The 20202-nt window shown below is 45.9% G+C and overlaps 2 protein-coding genes across 2 annotated transcripts; both read right to left on the bottom strand.

The window, feature by feature from the left end:
• Positions 1-516: 516 nt before the first annotated feature.
• LOC135384857 (acetylcholinesterase-like) lies at positions 517-4395 on the bottom strand. Its single transcript, XM_064614041.1, has 3 exons — positions 2819-4395; positions 1293-1442; positions 517-709 (listed from the first exon to the last, which is right to left on the bottom strand). Exons 1-3 carry the CDS (start codon positions 4393-4395, stop codon positions 517-519), a joined length of 1920 nt encoding a protein of 639 aa, XP_064470111.1.
• A 905-nt stretch (positions 4396-5300) lies between these two features.
• On the bottom strand, positions 5301-18757 carry LOC135383829 (acetylcholinesterase-like). The gene is made up of 3 exons (XM_064613141.1): positions 17127-18757; positions 8553-8702; positions 5301-6466 (listed from the first exon to the last, which is right to left on the bottom strand). Exons 1-3 carry the CDS (start codon positions 18701-18703, stop codon positions 6274-6276), a joined length of 1920 nt encoding a protein of 639 aa, XP_064469211.1. The 5' UTR covers positions 18704-18757; the 3' UTR covers positions 5301-6273.
• Between the last annotated feature and the right edge of the window lie 1445 nt (positions 18758-20202).

Genomic DNA, 20202 nt, shown 5'->3' with positions numbered 1-20202 from the left:
GACTACTCAGCTCGGCGACTATCAGCTCCATCGTTGCAAAGTGCGTTGTTCCCGCAGCGCTCGAGAAGCGTTTCTTTCGGGTTCGGTTCATTTCACATAGTAAAATTTTGTTATTGATATTTTAAAGTATTTGCTTGTTCCCTAATTTTGTAACAATACGGTACCTTGGAAAAATGACTGGCTCCAATTCTGCTATCTGACATTTCCCGGAAAAGCCATAACTAAAATGTTAATTCAGGAGTTTGAGGTGAATTAGCCATCTAGTACTTCCATACTCTCATCGACGGAATGCCCAACCTGCAGTACAATGGGCCTGCAACACTGTCATCGGTAATGCTGTTATAGCTGGTTTACTAAAAATATGTAATGGATACAAGAAAAACAAAACACCTTGTATGTTGCCGACACTTGATGTGAATGTTTGTCAATCTAGGACGATGCACTTCAAAGGAACATCGCGCTATGAGAGGGTGATGAAATGCACGCATAAAGGTAAATACGCTATGTACGAGGACCCTACGCCGCAAACGACCTCAAAACAATGGAGCTAACAGAAATGCTAAGAAATACGATTGTGGAAGGAAGGACTATTTCAGCCTTTGACGCTATGTTATCGTCAATTGCATTCACACGTTTCGTCTTCTGTTTGGGGCTCTTGCTCGGCTTCACTTTCCCGAGCTTTGGTGTGGATACCTCGCTGTGTACATTACTGCAAGGGAAACAGAAAAGGAATTAGTTATGAATGTAGACGTGAACGTAACTGGACGTGAGCATAGTTAAAGACGTTGCGTGTTGTCGTACTCATCCGAGACGAGGGACAACAAGGGACATACACACTCGACCTTCTTGTATACACAACTTGTCCTTCGTCACGAAGTTAGTTATCATGGATTGTCATCACCAGCTCGCTTGCTATTTAACCATCCTTTCACTTTGGTACTCATATCAGAATGTGAACGTGGTATGTCGACCACTACAAGCACACAAGGAAATCTCTTGTGGGCGTTCTTTTTCCGAGCGTAGATGCGGTATAGCTATACAAGGAAATGAGCATAGCGGATATAACAAAGCGAACAGTGATAAACTGGATAAGATTTCTTGATTTGCCTGTTTGTAATTCATCGCCCGACAGAACCCATGCGTGCAGAGCCGTTCGCTTGCAAACTGCAAGCTGTGAACTATCTGTAGAGCGTTTTGGCTACAGCCAGCACAACTGCATAGTGGCAGTATCAAGTCCCACGTCAACTTGTAGCCCAGTTTATGACAAGCACGAGCATCGTAATCATACGTACTCCCTCGTTAAGTACTTCTTCCAGATCATGCATCTGTGGTGCTTGGGGGCTGGACCTTTGGTATAGTTTTGAGGGCGCAGGTATACCAAGTTCGGCGTGCTTCCAGTGTACTCTGGCCATGCATCGTCCGATGACGGTATTGTTGGTGTCCTGAAAATCAACGAGTAATTGTATCATTTCACTTACTTCGGGTGAACGTGAGAAAAAAGACGCACGCAAACTGCAGCGTGTATTACCATATTTTCACGCGTATTAGCCGCGGCTTATGCGCGATTTATTTTTTTCGCGGACGGTCTGCGGCTTATCCGTGGGTGCGGCTTATCTATTGACTATTTTTCCCTGGTACTTTCCCCATGCCCCGGGTTAAACGAAAGGGCCGACAGTGCCTCATGTTTTTCGGAACAGGACCGCCCTGCCAGTGCACGAACAATACCGAACAGGGGCGGGTCCACTCCACATTCGAGTGGACTAACCCGTCAATCCACGAAGAACACGCAACAAGGGCACAATCCGATCTTAGTAGATCACTAGAACTGACCTCCTTTGTTATACATCATGCCAACACTGGAATGTGGACAGGGTTTGTGGCCTTCCCCACGGTCTCCTTTGTCGGCAGACCCACAGGAAGGGCTCAATACACCTGACATCGGGATAAAACGTGGTCAGCTAAGCGTCAGTTCTCATTTGACGAGAGCAGCAGCATTCGTGGACACGGGCACGGCAGTTAGAGGTGAGGCATGGCTCCAACGCTGAGGCACAGCCACGACAGCGGCTACAAACTAAAAGTCGTCGACTTCGCGGACAAGTACGGGAACAGGGCAGCTGGCAGGGAGCACGGCGCTGACGAGCGTTGAGCGTCTCTGTTGATTTTGTATGTGCATCACTGGTTTAGCGCACAAAGCAGTCACGTCGTATTACCCGCGGCTTATCTGCGAGTGCGGCTTATCTGCAAAAACATTTTCAAAATGTATCTAAAACGAGTCCTGCGGCTTATCTGCGGTGCGGCTAATACGCGTGAAAATACGGTAATTGCCTTCTCCGCAGAAGACGAATTTAATTTGTCGAGTGTGCCTTCATTGACAAGAGGAAAATGGGGCCAAGCCAAAGTTACCGTCGTCAGTACTGTTAGAACGGTCTATATAATAGTTCTCAGATTTGCAGACAGAGAAGCAAAAGTATTCAAGCAGTAGAGCGAAAGACGCAAGTGAATAATGGTTCTTACTAAACACGATGTTATTTTTTATTCGTGCAATCTCGTTCAGGCACAGAACGACGCTTCTCTGCAGGGATACAGATTGTCCAAGTTTTCCTTTCTGGTATCGTGAGTGAGTGATGATTTAATAGTTACCTTCAAGTGATTAGGAGGCCGACATGAAGTGAGGCACAACAGTTAGGCCGACAAGTATCAAGCTTATGATTTCGCATTCGAAATTGATCACAGCAAAACTGCAATGACGTGTACCAGAAACGGTCAGAACTATCTCACGTTATGCAATCAAACTGGAAATCGAGCTGCACTGACTTACCCGCTCACGACGAAAGATTTCCAAATCATGAGGTCTTCGTGCAAGAACTGCTCCTCACTTGGGGTGTACGTAAAGTCATTCATGCCAAGTAGTCTTGCCAACGACGTCTCCCGTGAACTGAGGTTCATAAACTGCTCCTTTATGTGTGGTAAGGAACCGAGAGTAAAAGGTATGTCATCTGTATGAGTGGCACCCATCCACCCTGGCCAAACACTGTAAGATGGTCTGTGCGCAAAAATATATCGATACGATTTGACTCCTTTTTGAGAAGCAGCTGAAAGATAGAAATGGGCGGGACAGTGGAAAACGGCATCTCCAACCATTTCGGCGAGGAGTTCAATCACTTTCTGGTTGTTGTGCTGAACATCGTATCCTCCGTAATAGCTGTGAACAATTCTCTTGCTCTCGCTTAGGGTAAGTCCTCCTAGTACACTAGTGGCGAGAGTGATTCCCATTCGGTAGTCTCCCATGAGAGCCTCAAAAAGGCCGGGGGAGATGTATCGCAAATTCTCAACCAGGAGAGTACCTTCGTTTAGGGTAGTTCCAGCAAACACTTGAGCAGAATTCACAACGAGTGGGTTCATGTGCCTTGGTTCTTCAGGAACAAAATCATCGCCCACCACTGGGACAAATATTTGTTGCGTGTATTTTTGCCTCCTCACCGTGGCAATGATATCACCAGCGTCTTTCGTTCTGAGACAATCCAGCATGTCTTGAAGTTGCTCCATCCAGTTCCTATGTCTGTCATAGCAATCGAGGAGTCCTGCGAGGGTAAGCAGCCTGCTAACGCCCCTGTACGATTGCGACATGATGCTGGAGAGCGGCGTGCCACTTTGCATGATAATTCTTTTGAATAATCCCTTACTGTGAGGCGAGAGCGCGTGCACTCCAACAGACATGCCTCCAGCACTCTGCCCGCACAACGTAATTTCTTCGGAGTTTCCTCCAAAACTAGCGATGTTGTTTTTGACCCACTTCAATGCCATGTTTTGATCCCAGAGGCCCATATTACCCGGAAGTTCTTTAGTTTCCGTAGACAGGAAGCCGAACACTCCAACACGGTAGTTGAATGACACCAGTATAATTCCGGTAGCAGCTACGAAATTTCGTCCATCGAAGAACACTAAGCTCGAGTCTCCCCACTGAAATGCGCCTCCGTGAACGTAGACCATGACTGGCAGAGGCTTCTCGCACGCTGTTGAGTTGGAGCAGGTTGGCCTGATAACATTGATGTAGAGACAGTCCTCGGAGGCATTAGCGTAGCTAAATGTAGCATTTTTAGAAAACACGAGCTCAATCTGTCGGCACGCTGTTGGCTTACGGGTAGCGTCCAAAGCGTCTTCCCAAGGAGTTGGGGGTTGTGGCTTCAGGAACCTCAAGTCACCGAGGGGCGGTTTTGCGTATGGAATACCGTAAAACACGTCCAAATTTGTATTGTTGTAGGTAGTCCTTTGTCCCACCACAGGTCCATATTCCGTACGGATAACCGGACGCCCTTCGTCGTCAGCACACACACAAAGCAAAGCACCCGAACACAAGACGTAAATCAACGTAGTCGTGTAGGTATGAAGAGCCATTACACTAACAGGAAAAATCGCACGTTAGATCATGCGACGGCACTGCTAACGAGAGGGCGACTGGATACGAATGTCTCGTGCGGGCGGTCTGCATCCCAGTGCCTTATGTATGCAGATCTCATTACGCAGAGGCAAGGTTAATAGCTCTCCTCAACCCTGCGACCCATACGTAAAGTGACGACGTAATGCCAAGACCCTGACAGTGCATGATCGGAAGTAATTGTAGCTGTGACGGGTGCGAGCTGATAATATCAAGGAAGTCGCCTAGAAAATGCGTCAGAACGCATATAACATTGGTTGAAACAGGAAGTAAATGAAAACGCTGGAGGTGAAAGTTACGGACGCGCAGGTTAATGCTAGAATTAAGGCGCTGAAAGCAACAACCAGAAGGGTTAGGTCTTCCATTACTTGTTCCATTCCATTATGTTGTTTTAAAAAATCACTTCGTTCTCCAATGATGAGAGAGAGCACACAAGAGGATATCGAGATTTTCGCTGGTGTTTTGAGACCGTGTATAGTCGCAACCGTGTCCGTGGCGAATTTCCTCATTCATCATCATTATTTGTCGTTGTTGCTGTGTATATTCTCTCATTTGTTATGTGTTCTGTGATGTGTGTGTGCGTCTGTGTATGTCTCATCTTTTTCATCGCCATCCCATTCACATATTAACCCACGTGCACTGACGTATGGTATCGCAATTGCTGCAGTGAAACACCTCGTCCGTCGTAATTCATGTAGTAGTAGTTGTTGTTGTTATGATTCGATAAATACATACGCCACCGCAGATGTCAAGCAATTACAGCGTATTCTGTGGGAGTCTAGGTGGGACACGACACAATGTTTGACCACGTCGCCTCTCCAAAATGTTTGAAACGCTATTATGCACAGACAATTTATTATGGATAGGCATCAAAGTGGGTGTGGAAATAATTTACAACATGGCAGACAGAAATAGCCAATAAAAGTAGTTCCTCTTATGTCCACATGCGTCATTAAAATGGCAAATATTGTTGGTTTCTTCTCCTGGTGAGGCTTAACTGTCCACACCATCACAGGAGGTTATCTCACTTGACGTTCAGTTAGAACGAGCAGACCACCCCACCGTCTCTGAAATACTCTGAATTCTGAATCACTCTTAGCCGTAGGCACGGTTGCTGTAGGTATGCTCTTTAGCTGGACAGTACACGCAGATCTGTCTCTGATTGACCTAAACTGCAGGTATCTTTTTTCCTGTCGCATTAAAACACGCGTATTGTGCTAAATGTGGTAAAAGACACCTGAAACATGATTAACGAGCGTGAAGAAAACATGGACAGACCACATAGACAAGTCGTGTTTCCTTTGAGCTCTCTGTTCCTTGTAGTTGTTCTCTGTTGTTGCGTTCTCGTGTCTCACTGCAGCTCTCGTCGCCCTCTCATGAAAGGGCTTGCGTTCATGTGACGCTTATTACTCGCACGTGACATATTCTAAGGGGCCGCCAGAGTTAGTAGGTTGAACAAGGCTACAATGCATGCACAGTTGTACAGACAGGCTTGTAGGTTACCGTACGCGGGACTGCGATAGGCTTACAATATCTACCTCTATAATATATATTATGTCCCACAAATACACTTGGTATCGCGATAGCTTCCTTACCAATGACTTCCGTCGCTGTCAAGCACACATAAAGATGTGATGATGTGGGTCTTTTGTCTACCATCCAGGCTGACATCTGTCCCATTGCCACTGCGCGAGTGCTGGGGGTGATCATAGTGAAATTATATTAATCGATTACAGTTCGCTGTCATAGGAGATTTCGACCTATTTCTTCTGTGAAGCTCCCTTCGCCATTTAAGAAAACCTTTTTTACACTGTTACAGTACACGACCATGCCGCATCTTATGTTATACAGAGCTTCAGAAGTGTCGCGTTCAAGAAGAAACACATTAACAAGAAGGAAGACGAGAGATACTGAGAAGCCTTCGACGCAATTGTGCTGTACAATGGCTTGTAAGCCTTCTGCAGCTGCGTTGGCTTCTTCGTCTTTCGAGATGTCGAAGATTTCGATCCTGAGCGGCCACCTTCGACGTTCCTAGGACGAGAAAACAGTCAGTCAAAAAACGAGGGTAAATTCGATCTTGTTAAATTTATTATGCTTGCTTTCAAGGAGGAAATACTCTACACGGCCGGACAACTACGCATGAACGCACGACCGCAAGGCTTTCCTGGGGAGTGGAGGGGGCGGCACCTGGGGAATCTCAGGTTAGGCAGGTTTGGGAAGAAAAAAAAATGGAAATTTCGACTACCACAACGAGGTGCCGTGTACACCAAATCACTTGTGCGTGCAAGTGAACGAGTAAGGGTGATTATTACGGAATCCTCTTCACGGTGAGTGAACCAATTTGGATTAATTCTTATGCCATTTCACATGTGTTTCTGTTACCTCTTTGCAATAAACGAGTGAGGGGTGACAACGCGCGAGTGCAGATATAACTTAGTGGGCGATTGAAACTAAAGAGCCTGTTCTGGACTCTAGACAACAAGTGGTAGAAAAGCAAACAACTATCTTAGCATATCTGACCGGAAATCAGAAGACCCAGGTTCGATTCCTGGCGTCAGCACCTCTTTTCCCTGAGTTGTTTGCATTTCGTTAATTTCTGGGCGTTTGAGGCTTACTTGTCTGTGTCGTCCCTAATTGTTGGTCTGCCTCGGCCAAATCTCGTTGTTTAAGTGGTAGAAAACTAACCGTTGACTTCGCAGTATAGACGGTAGACAGAAAACTAGCAGCGTTTACCACTGACTACCGTGGGTAACTCAGGTGTGCTAGGACGTAACGAACCATCCAAAACATTGCATTCATATGTGCAAACCACTGTAGCCAGTATAGGACAGCAAAGAATAACCATTTTTTTTAAACATTTAGAACCCTATAAAATATTATATTGGTCATTAAATATCGAAAGCACCTACACATGAAATATGCCAAATGCCCTATACCAAAAATGACTGGTAAAACTCGCCATCACAGAAATCTCTCGCATCTTAGAATGACTAAATGTAATTGCGGTGGCAATAGGCCAAGTACATTAATACGAACCAAGGTACCCACAAGCGATGGTTGGTGATGATTCATTAGAAACACTTTTCAAGTAGTAAGCAAAATGACGCGGACAACAGGTACGACACAATGCTCAACTTCCAACTGAGTTTCCTAGACACAAGCAACAATGAAAACACACATAACAACCGAAACAGGTTTACCTTCTTAAATAAGGTTAAAAACTGGCCTGTTTTGTGAAGCACACTAAAAGCGATGAAAGCCCTTCATCTGTGTTGTCCTTTCTCGTCCCTCCTGCCTGAGGGTTTTTATCGCTTTTAGTATACCCTCGTCTTTCTAGGTCTTTTCTAGGTCAGTGCCAATATTCGAATTATTCGAACGCTAAAGCGAATAATTATGTATCCGACTCAATTTGCGAATCGAATACGGAATTTTATATTCGAATTTCGAATGGAATAGATGTTTCTTCCAAGCCGAATATATACAAGTAATTCCGAAGCTCCACACGTAATGCCGAAAACGGCATAAGAGATGGTATAAAACAAAGTGAGCGCCACTTCATACTCCGACCGTTATGAAAATATCGCGTATATGTGGACGCTCTACTCATGCCTATATCCGTACATGTGCTGCATGTGTATCCGGTCGGATTATACAACTATTCGATTCGTATTCCATTTTGTTTTAAAACTACTCGCTTAGCTTTTAAAATAAGTATTCGCTCATGTGTGTAGTCGCATCGAACCTAACAGTGGCACCTCGGGTGCTGAAGAACTGCATCAGATACTCATATTACACTAGACTGCGCAAACAACTTGGTTCAAACGGTAGTATGACCTGAAGAAAGTACATATGCAACGTTTCCAGCACTATGTTATCGTTTAGTAGTTCAACACGGGGGGTAAAGCACAAGCAACACCGTTCTTGGGGTGAATATGGTAGTAGTTCCGTGTTGCAAACTGAGTTGCAAGTGCAGGATTGTGTTGTGCCTGTTTTGTCCTATGTATTTCCGAAAGTGAGTAGTACTTATAATGGGTACAAGGCCATGCTCTTGACTCGTTCAGATAAGTTACCCGAACAAGGCATTCTTTTTCTTTTTGTGAATCCGTCGTCTACTTACTGCTTCAGAAGAAACTTTTTCCACAGCTTGCAACGGTCCCTCCGAGGTGCAGTACCCTTGGTATAATTTTGGGGCCGTAAGTAGATCATCTCAGGGTTTCTCACTGAGTACTTCGGCCACTGTTGTGATGATAGGGGCACTGTCGGCTTACTGAAAAATAGATATATTGGTTAGACTGGCCTCCGTTATTCTTCTTACGATACCTTAATTCCAACAGAGGCCTACGGTAGGATAAGCAAGATGAACAAGACCAATTACACAGTGTTTAGTGACAACAACGGTATTTTGAGATGATGAATGAGGAGTTTCATCGCCAGGGGCGAGACTTTACCCCATTACTGGTGGTGATGTGGGGCAGTAAATAATGAGCCCTTTCACAATAAGGCTAGAAGTCATATTGTGTTCAAAAAGTAAAAAGAGCTTTGAGGGCAGCGCGTTGGTAGGCTGGACTTCGCCAGGGACCAAACAATTTTGAGAGAGAGAGGGGGAGAGAGTCCAAGTGATTAAGAGACCCGGAGAGTGCAGTCCGGGAAGGTTGGTAGTGTGGGCAATGAAGAAGATTGTGCTCTAGATCTTCTAGAGCACCGCAGTGACAGCACCTGGGAGAGTCAACTTGTCTCATGCGGTAACACCACTGAGCTGTAAAAGTCACATCGAGTCGCACTCGATGAATTAATCAGCATCTTGACGAGAGGTGTTTCGTGGCATGCGGAAAGCGAGCGTTGCATCGTCTCTTCTCAGCATAGATGGAGGGAGAATGTCAGTTGTCCATTGGCAGGAAGCCAGGGGTGTCACGAGACGTCGAAAAATGGAAACACGGTCTCCTCTCAGCAGCCCAATACGCGTTTGTCACCGAGACGAGAGAGATGCTTCTGCAGCGCTGCTGCTTTGTTTTTTATCGTTGAAAACGTACGAAATGATAAAAACTAGGGGATCAAAGTTCTTTATTTCCTCTCTCTTTCTCTCATAAGGGAATCCATTCCAGAGACGCTTTGTGCATATCAAGTGTTTTTCGTGTTCGTGCGCGGAAAGTAGTAATATTCTATCTCTTTATTTGCATTGTTTGTACTGGAAGAATGTGCCTTCACAAAATATCTTTATCTGCTACAAATATTCATATTAGCACAGTTGTCTCAGTGCTGATGCCGTAAAACGATCACCGGCGCCCCTAAGTCGTACAAGATAATTAGAAACCTTTTGACGTTCACGAAAACAGAAGCAGCTAAGCTGTGATTTTCAGATTTTATGTCTAGTTACGAAAATAGAAGATATGTTTCATCACTATACTAACAGACACGAGGCGAGCGTTACATCCTATATCGTATACACAGGGTGTTTCTTTTTAGCTGCAATTTTTTTTTTTTTTTTTTCATAATAAGGGAGTTGCCTTAGGGCGGTTTTACTTTTCTCATTGGATTGCTTGACGAGGCTGCTACTTAGAAACCGTTTTTTCTTCTGAATTAGGGGACTAATTAACTGATATATTTTGATCAACTTTTTAATTATTAACTATAGGAAGCACATTGTAATTGTGATATTAATGCCTGATCTCCACATGATTCGCTCGAACCACTGACGGAGCACCAAAGTATGGTAGCGCGCTCTACAGACCTGGCACGGTTTCACTAACGCCGATTAGCATGTGAAGTAAAATCAACGGTCGCTTAAGTTGAATGTAACGCTTAACTCTGCTTCACTAATGGGAGTTATTGTCACTGAAACATTCACCACGTCACCAACTAACGTTTGTAAAAAAGAATTGAGTGTTCACTGCGAGTTTTAAAAACCCTCGATCGCGGTTCAAAGCTAACCGGCGTTGGTGAAACCGGGCCTAACTATTTCGCCTTCGCTATCTGCTGCAAACCGCAAGTGATCAGCAAAAGAACGACAGTGACGTCGATATCTCCGCCCTCACTTAACGTCACAGAAAAACGTCATATGCGATTCAGTCAAACCTTTTATCGCGATATGTTTTAGAATCTTTTTGTCTCTCCGTTTGGCTTTCTTTTCTTCCTTCTTGTGTTCGCAGTCGCTCGCCGTACCACTCCTTTCACCCTGCTGGACACGGCTTTTGTCCTTTACCGGTACGATAAGCGCTGATATATAGTGGTGATGCTCAAAGGTGCTTGCAAGCAAAAAAGAAACACAAAACAAGATCGCGGGACACATCGCGGTAAGACCTTTCCTGAATCGGGTATGACGTCGTTCTGTGACGTTAAGTGGGGGTGGCGATATCGACGTGACTGTCGCTTTTTGCCCATCACTTGCGGTTTGAAGCAGACGGAGGAGGTGAAATAGTCAGGTCTGTAATGCGGCGCTGCGATTACTTCTGTGCTCCATAAACGGTTCGAGCGGATCATGTGGAGATCAGGCTTTAATATCACAATTGCGATGTGCTCACTAAAGTCAATAATTAAAAAGTTGATTAAAATATATCGGTTAATTATAATTATTCCCCTAAATATAATTAGTCCCCTAATGAGAAAAAAATACGGTTTCCTAGTAGCAGCCTCGTCGAGCAATCCAATGAGAAAAGTAAAACCGTCCTAAGGAAACTCGCGGCAAGCCGCGATAAGGGTTCCCTACACCGCGTATGACGTTTTTCTGTGACGTTAAGTGAGGGCGGAGATATCAATGTCGCTGACGCTCTTTTGCCGACCACTTGCGGTTTGCAGCAGACGGCAGAGGTCAAATAGTTAGGTCCGTAGCGCGCGCTGTGATTACTTTTGTGCTTCATCAGTGGTTCGAGCGCATCATGTGATGAACATGAGTTTTTAATATCGCAATTGCAATGTGCTCACTAAAGTCAATAATTAGAAAGTTGACTAAAATATCTCTGTTAATTAGTCCCCTAACTGAGAAAATATACGGCTTCCTAGTAGTATTAGTAGTCCAACGAGAAAGCTAAAACCGTCCTAAGGCAACTCCCCTTTCTATGAAGAATTGTTGCAGCTAAGAAGTAACACCCTGTATATATATAGTTCTTTCCAGGGCCGAGTGCCGACACTGCGCGAACATCGGTCTGAATGGGCAGCTCCATTGGCAAAACGTGTGCCCATACCGACCCAATGTTTCCACCATTACTGAGGACCAGGGAAACGGGGAAGGCGACCCAAGGTCATTTACTTCGACGCATTCGTAAATGACCATCAAGTACGCGCGTTTCTTGATACGGGAGCAACGATCACCTGCATCAACGAACACGTCTACAAGGAACTCCAACTTCAATTGATAAAGAACTCACGTATCTCCATTCATCAAGTAACAACACCGTCGCAAACCTTGGGTCGCGTCATTATCCAACCTCCGAATTGGCAAAGTCATACGGGAAGTGGAGGTACATGTGCTCCGTGGCATGAAAACTGAACTACTTCTCGGTTTGGACAACGCCTCACATTTCGGACTATCATTGGATTTGCCTACGCTCACACTTTCACAAGGGGAGACCCCTCTGAATCCAAGCTCACGCTCACACTGCTCTCATCGCTCATTGGATATGCCCGCTCTCAATCAACCTCCTTCGGTACTTCCGCCATCGGATCACCCTGACTATTCTCATCTGACATCAACTCAGCACAAGGCTCTGGAACAGCTCATCGGGAAACTTTTGCCAATGTTTTCCCAGTCGCAAACGGACATAGGCACCATTACCATTGAGCAGCACAGTGTCTCGCTGTCTAACCATCTGCCGATCCGTAGGACCCCATATCGGACATCACAAGCGGATAAAGCAGAGATTGAAAAGCAAGTCGAGTCGCTACTGCGGCAGGGCCTTATCAGACCGTCGTTCTCACCCTATGCATCCCCAGTTATCATGGCTGAGAAGAACGGTGAAGGGAGAACGAGGATGTGTAAAGCTCAACGCCGTAACAGTGCCCGATTATCAACCCATCGACGATGTCCTGGATTCCTTGGGTCCTTCACAATACTTTACTACACTTGACATAACTTCAGGCTATTGGCACATGCCGATGAACCCCGCTGACATCCCCAAAACTGCGTTTGTCACCCATAACGGCCATTATGAATGGTTGGTAATGCCGTTTGGTCTTAAAAACGCGCCAGCCACTTTTCAGAGAGCCATCAAGGCCATCATTGACAAGCATAATCTCCACAACGTCGTTAACTGCTTCGATGATATCGTGGTCCATACCGCGACCTTTGAAGAACATCTTCAGCGTCTTCACGCCTTGTTAACTGCATTGGCCACGGAAAATGTCAAGCTTAAACTCAAGAAGTGTCGATTTGCTCGCACCACCTATTGACTATCGCGGTCACACGATTTCACACCGGAAGATGTCCCCCAAAGAGGGCAACGTGGAAGCTATCAGAAATTTTCCAGTTCCCCAAACTGCGAAGGATTTACAGCGCTTCCTTGGGACAATCAATGTCTACCGACAGTACGTCCCACACTTCAGCAACATCTCCGCACCTCTCACTGCCCTTCTGCAAAAGGACGTCAAGTTGGAGTGGTCCGAAGAGCGTGAGCAAGCTTTCACTACACTTAAAGGCTGTCTGCTTAGTGCTCCCGTCCTTCAGATATTTAACCCGTACCGCCCATGTACAGTTTACTGTGATGCTTCCTCCACTGGTCTTGGCGCGGTTCTTAAGCAACCTGACGACAATGGCACGGAACACCCAGTCACATACCACTCACGTAAACTCCTCAAACATGAACGGAATTATGCAGTCACCGAATTGGAATGCCTTGCCGTTGTCGATGCCGTATACAAATGGCACTGTTACCTCCACGGGCATCCTTTCACGGTAGTAACAGACCATTCCGCGCTTCAATGGCTCAAGACCATAAAAACCCCAACTGGGCGACTTTTCCGCTGGTCGCTTAAATTATCGATGTATGACGTCACCCTCAGGTACCAAAAAGGCACTGCCAACGTCGAGGCTGATACCTTATCGCGGATACCGACTGTGCAGTTGTTGACTCTCGAGGAGCTGCAGGAGGATCCGACGGATAGGCCTCGTGGACCATACACGTTGCTCAATAGTGTCCCCATGGTAAGGAAACGAGGCATTAGCAAGATCTACGTTCCAGCCTCGCTCCGTAGCAAGATCCTACAGAACGCTCACCAACATTTCGGGCATGTCAGCGTCAACAAGACGGTATCTCTAATCTCCCCACACTATTACTGGCCGAACTTACTATCCGACGCAATTAACTACGTGAAGCATTGTGATACTTGTCAGCGATGCAAGAAATCGAAAGCGAAGAAATTTGGTTGCCTAGAATCGTTGCCACCAGCGGATCAGCCGTTTGATGTCCTCGCCATGGACACAATAGGAGGGCTTGTTGGTTATGGTTCTCCCAAAAGATTTATTCACTTACTGGTCGACCACGCCACACGGTATGCATGGGCATTTCCGCACAAACACGAAAATGCCGACACCTACATTTCGTGCCTACGAGAGACGTTCACAGTTGGCAAACCTCGGAAGTTCCTTTCGGACCGTGGAACGGGGTTCACTGCCAATAAGCTCAAGCGTTTCCTGAAGAACCACGGCATACATAAGCTCTTCACATCGCCGCAGCACCCACAATGCAATGGGCTCAATGAACGTGCCAATCAAACAATCATCACGCGTCTCAAGTGCAAAATCAATGAGAGACCGCGAACGCCATGTCCGGAATTGTTGACGGAGGTCATGGACGAGTACAACCGCACCCCACACGAGGTCACCGCGTTCGCCCCGAGCTACCTGCTTTTTGGATTTCCTTCATACCAGCCACCTCTTTCTCAGCCATTGGAGCCGCTAGAAGAGGCACGACGGAAAGCCGTCTCGAACTCCTTGGCCTACCACAACAAAAACAAGGTGCTATATGACAAGAGGTTCATTCCCACTGAGTTCAGCCCTGGTGATCATGTTCTCTACGAGACGCCATGGCAGGCCAACAGAGGGAAACTTGCGCCAGTCATGGAGGGTCCATACACAATCATACACAAAGCTTCACCGGTGAACTACGAAATCGACCGTCCTGTGCAGCCTCTCGGAAGAGCTACGGACATCGTGAACATTTGTAAACTGCGCCGATACCATCCACCCATGTGTGCTAACCTTGGAGGGGGGGAGTGTGACATATGAAAGAAGAGGCGCGGGGCGGGCGCGCGCATGGACACTAATTCGAAGCAACTCCATCGGGAACGAACGTTCTCTGTTTGTCGCAGACTTGTGCCCGTTACTCGAAAAAAGTAATTGATTACCGTTACCGTTACTTGTACGGAAAAAGTAACTGATTACCGTTACCAATTACTGGACTCCAAATGTAATTGAGTAACGAGTAGAAAAGTAACGCGTTACTCCGGTCGTTACTCTGCATTCACGCTAATTATACCCGTCTTTGTGTGCCTCAGAGGGGGGGGGGGGAGAGAAAGAAAGAAATCGTTAAACAGCGGAACAACTCAAATAACACGAAAAACAAAAAAACGCGCAGGACAAGTAGATCTGTACGTCTACTGTATGTATCGCCTGGGAAGACGTTGACCCGATTGTGGAAGAGCATTGCGTGGATCTTCCCATGACTCACTACACCTCCAAGGCTACCACAATGGTACCACCACACTGGTGTAGTAAGAGATTAGGGAGAGAGACCCTGAAATTCCATAACCTTATTACAATGACCTCCGCTTGGTATAGTAGAACGGTCCAAAAAAGGCTCACTGCACCAGGGTCTTGACTTGGGGCAGAACATCTGAAAGATGAGTTAATCTCTACCGGAAAAGTAATCAATTACTGAGTAATCGATTACTCAGAAAAGTAATTGATTACTCGAAAAATTACTTTGACAGTAAAGTAACTGATTACTCTAAAAATTACTCATAAAGGTAATTGATTACAAGTAACGCAATTACTAGTAACGCGTTACGCACAAGTCTGGTTTGTCGTCACATATATATATATATATTTTTTTTCTAGGCAATTTAGTGTCGTAAAATGAACATCGTGTGTAGTAGCTGCATGTTTACGGCTCCGCGCACCATTATCACGCAGACCAATTCCTGTAGTAAAAAAACAAACAAAATACATTACTTCCTTCTCTCTCTCTCTCTCTGTCTCTCATTTTTTCATATTTGTCAAGGCAAGGCACTTCTATGGATTATTTGGCATGAATGTCTTGTTGGCATCACGGCATTTGACTACATATGGTGAAACGGTGAAACTATGTTCTCTTGACTAGCCATAGATAACGTTTTATGTGCTCTAGGTGGCATCCCGAGAAACAAGTGAACTTTTCATTGACTCAAATTCATAACTGGAAGCCCACATCTCATGTTGACGCGTTCGCAGCGGCATTCACGTTTACGTAATTTCACAAAATTTATCTTTCGCTATTCCGCTATGCTCCTAAAGGGGCACAAAACAGGGCGATAACATTCTCCAATTATTATGCCCAGTGAAAGAACGTAGCTCACGATATCCAAATATGAAATTATTTTGCTTCTAGCGAGCGTCTTGAACACGAAACGATGTCATTCAAAGAGCATACTCCGCGCGAGTTCCTCCGTATTCTTGGAACTGGGTCACGTCACCATGTTCCAACGTATAGCAACACCGAATACACGAGTTCAGAAAATCCCAGTGCTCTTTGCGCACGCATTGCATCCTGGGCGCTTGCTGAACGGGGGAACGAAGAATAATCATTCCCATTTCGCTTTCTCTGACCTTGACACGTCGTGGACAATGGACCGGTGGGGCAGAAATCGGAACAGTTTGGAGGACACCCGTTTCTTTCGTATTAGTAAATTCCCACAGGTCAAAGCGACGCTAAGCACTCTGGGACGAAACAGAGTTTGAGAAACGGACAGCGACGAAAAAACAGCAGGATTATGTCTTATTTTCGTCCCACTGGTGCTGTGTTTGTCTCGTTGTTTTGCGTCAAGGTGATAGCATAAGAAAAATCTCGAAAAGGTCAATCACGTCATCTTGTTTTCGACCGGTATAGAAATTCAAGCTATTTAATCACCCACGCGTCATTGCGGTTCGATATACTGGAACCTTGGCTTTTCAAAAGTGCCTTTCCATATTTAGATCTATTGTTGCAGTTTTGTCCTATGTTTTTCAGTGAATATTTTTGAGTGTTTTCGGGTTTTTCTAGCTTGGATAATGAATTAGCCCGAAGCCCCAAATTTTCAAATAGGAGGACAGTGCTGAGAAACCCACTAGGGTGGATAATTCACCTCATCTACCGCTGGTTAGTTCAACGTATTATACTAGCTAGCTTTGAGACCTTTACAGAACAACGCAGACACGTGCATGTGCGATCGTGGCAGGGATCAGGAGTTGTTCCAAATAAAGGTTATTACACACAAGCAAGTGTCCATGCGGTCCCAGTCAGGTGAATGCGTCAAATATTCCTGCTACAACAAAACACTCGCAGTCTCGCACTGAAAGAATGGTTATTAACCTACATAATTATTATTTTGCCTCGGCTGTTAATGACGCCTGCAAATACCGCGTAATGTTTTCCGCGTTCAACACGGCGGTCATGTATGTCGTTATTTGTGTTGGGTACTGTAACACGGTGCTGGGAATACATAATAAAGCGGGCCTCGTACTCACCCATTAAGCATGAAGGACTTCCAGATGCCAATAATCTCGCCCATGAAGTGGTCTTCGTCCGCCGTGTAGGTAAAATTGGACACACCGAATAATTTCGCCAGGTAGGCTTCCTCAGGGGATAGTGTCTGCAGTCTTTCTTTTATATGGGGCAAAGAACCCAATGTGTATGGCAACTCGTCTGCATGCGTGACACCTACTGACTTGGGCCATAGGCTGTAAGAGGACCTGTGCGCAAACATGTACCTATATGAGTCAATTCCTTGTGCTGAAGCAGCCAGCAGATAGAAATGTGTAGGACACTGGAAAACGACGTCACCAATTATTTCCGCAATAGTATCTATCACTTGTTTTTTGCTGTGTTTGACATCATGATCGCCGAAGTAACTGTGAACAATTTTTCTGCTCTCACTTAGAGACAGACCAGCAAGTGTACTGGCAGCGAGAGCAACGCCGGTTCGATAATCCCAAGTTATGGCTTCCAGGAACCCAGGCAGAATGTAGCGAATGGTTCTGAGTATCAAAGCCGCTTCATTTGGGTTGGTCCCTGCAAACACTTGCGCAGATCTCACCACGAGAGGATCCATCTTGCGCGGCTCATCTGGGAGGAAATCGTCGCCGGTCACAGGCACAAATATCTGGGCTGCGTACCTTTGGGTTTTCAATGCGTCGATGATTTGTCCTCCGTCTAGAGATTTTAGGCAGTGCAAAATGTTTGACACCTGCTCGTTCCAACTCTTATCATTTTGATAGCAGCCGAGCGACCCTGCGAGGGTCACTAATTTGCCTACACTTTTGTACGATTGCGACAGTATTCCTGAGAGCGCTGTACCACTCTGCATGATAATCCTCTTGAACAGACCTTTGCTGTGAGCCGAAAGGGCATGCATGCCGACGGATATTCCTCCTGCACTTTGTCCGCATAGAGTGATCTCCTCTGGGTCTCCCCCAAAGTGACCTATGTTGTTCTTCACCCATTTCAGTGCGAGGTTTTGATCCCAGAGTCCTAGATTGCCAGGAAGTTCTTCAGTTTCCGTCGACAAAAAGCCGAACACTCCAACTCTGTAGTTGAACGATACAAATATAACATCCGATGTAGCCACGAAGTTCCTTCCATCGTAGAAAACTAAGTTGGAATCTCCCCACTGAAACGCCCCGCCGTGAATGAAAACCATGACAGGCAGACGTCCTTCGCAGGTCGTCCCATTTGAGCACGCTGGCTTGATGACGTTCAGGTACAGACAGTCTTCGGATGAGTTTTGATAACTAAATGTAATGTTCTCGGCAAAAACTAGATCGATTTGTCGACATGCAGTTGGCTTACGCGTGGCTTTCAAAGTTCCAGTCCACGATGTTGGCGGCTGTGGTTTTTCAAACCTGAGGTCACCGACGGGTGGTTTAGCGTATGGGATGCCGTAGAATACGTCCAATTCTTTGCTGTTGTACGTAATCCTTTGCCCTTCCACAAGTCCGTTTTCCGTCCGAACATTTAACTGGTCTTGAACTGCAGCGCTGCAATGGAATAAAACGGACGCACAAAACACAAACAACGCGAATGTTGTTAGCAGGTAGGTACCCATGACTGCAAAGAGGAAAATGGCAGCGCTCCGTGCTCCACGCGGATCTCACCCCGAGAGCCGACTGAACAATCCGCTGCTGTTTTCCAGGTTTTCTACCTTTATTCCGGCTCGTGCATACAGGTTCTGATCATACTGACAAGGATATGAAATTGCTAATTTTCGCGATATTTCACAACCTCCATCAAGATCCATGAATCAGCATATCAATCTAACTAGTAACTCGTGATAACAGATAGTATCGCCACTGTTATCACCAGTCTGCATTTATCGAATTCAAGCTGTAACGTGCCAATCGGAGGTCGGCATCATGAAAGAACAAAGACGATCTTATCGAGAAATCTCATCTTCGTTATTCGTAACGGATGAGATTGCTCACAAGGTGGGCTTTTCGGCTCCACACAAACTAGGTGACAGAAGTGAGAGCGCAGACAAGCTGGTGCACACTGCGGGCTGGAACCGGAGACACGGAAGAAAAAAAAAATCATCAGAGAGATTTTTTTGTTCTTCCGTGTCTCGTGCTTCCAGCCCTCAAACTAACTGATTTGTGCAAGTCCAGCAACAGGAGCCAAATATCAGTGGAGTGTCTATGGCGAATTCCAGCGGTAGTTTTTAATTAATAATTCCGGGCTTTACGTCGCAAGTCAACTGTGTCTGGTAGTTGTAGTGTACAAAATCTTACACTGACTGGAGTGTGCATGTTACAGTTGTCGCTTCAGTGCAATGTGCGCCGCGTTTCATTGATCGTTCCGTTCACTCTATGTTCGTTTCTACACTCAACCCACACCGGTACACTGAACTGCGCTGCACGAACACGACCAGCGGAATTCGCGATTACAAACATAACATCCATATTTTGAGTATGCAGACAAACATGAGCGTTCCCAGGATTTTTTCTAAGGGGGGCAAAGTCCTGCCACAGGGGTCAAAGCGTGCAACCCCCCCCCCCTCTTTTTCTGGACAGGACGCTGCGGACTCCGCGCGTGGTCAGAAGTTCATATTAGAACATCTGAGAATAATCATGAAGACCTATTACTAAAGAGCACACTATTTTCACAAGTGACTTTGGAGCTTAACGTGAAACTTTTCTACATGGGCGTACCGAGAGGGGGCAAAGGGGGCCGTGCCCCCTCTCAGTACGCCCATGCAGACGACGTCGTTTACAAGGACCCAGGACGTCGAAATGTAGAAGGTGGGAAAACACAGGTGGTTGGCGTTGCGTTGTACGAATTGTGTTCTGCTGGTTCAGGAACGTGATGTCACTTATACATGTGAGAGCAGACTGACACGAGAGATACTTGAGGTTGAACAAATTAGTGTTCCGGGGATGCACGTCAGCATCCCCTCTATTGTGCTTATGGCAAAGGAGGTAGGCTTGTTGATTTGGTGTTTTCTTTTCTGTGCCCTGTGTCCTCCCTGTATCCGTGTTTTGAATCTGCTGTCGCGTTTGATATATTCATAGGGGTAATGCGCCTAACAAGGCCAAGCCAGTGACTGATGTG

This window comes from Ornithodoros turicata, chromosome 2, assembly GCF_037126465.1.
Source record: "Ornithodoros turicata isolate Travis chromosome 2, ASM3712646v1, whole genome shotgun sequence".
Lineage (NCBI taxonomy): Eukaryota > Metazoa > Arthropoda > Arachnida > Ixodida > Argasidae > Ornithodoros > Ornithodoros turicata.
Note: the sequence above shows the minus strand (reverse complement) of the source record. Positions and strands in the feature narration are given on the sequence as shown.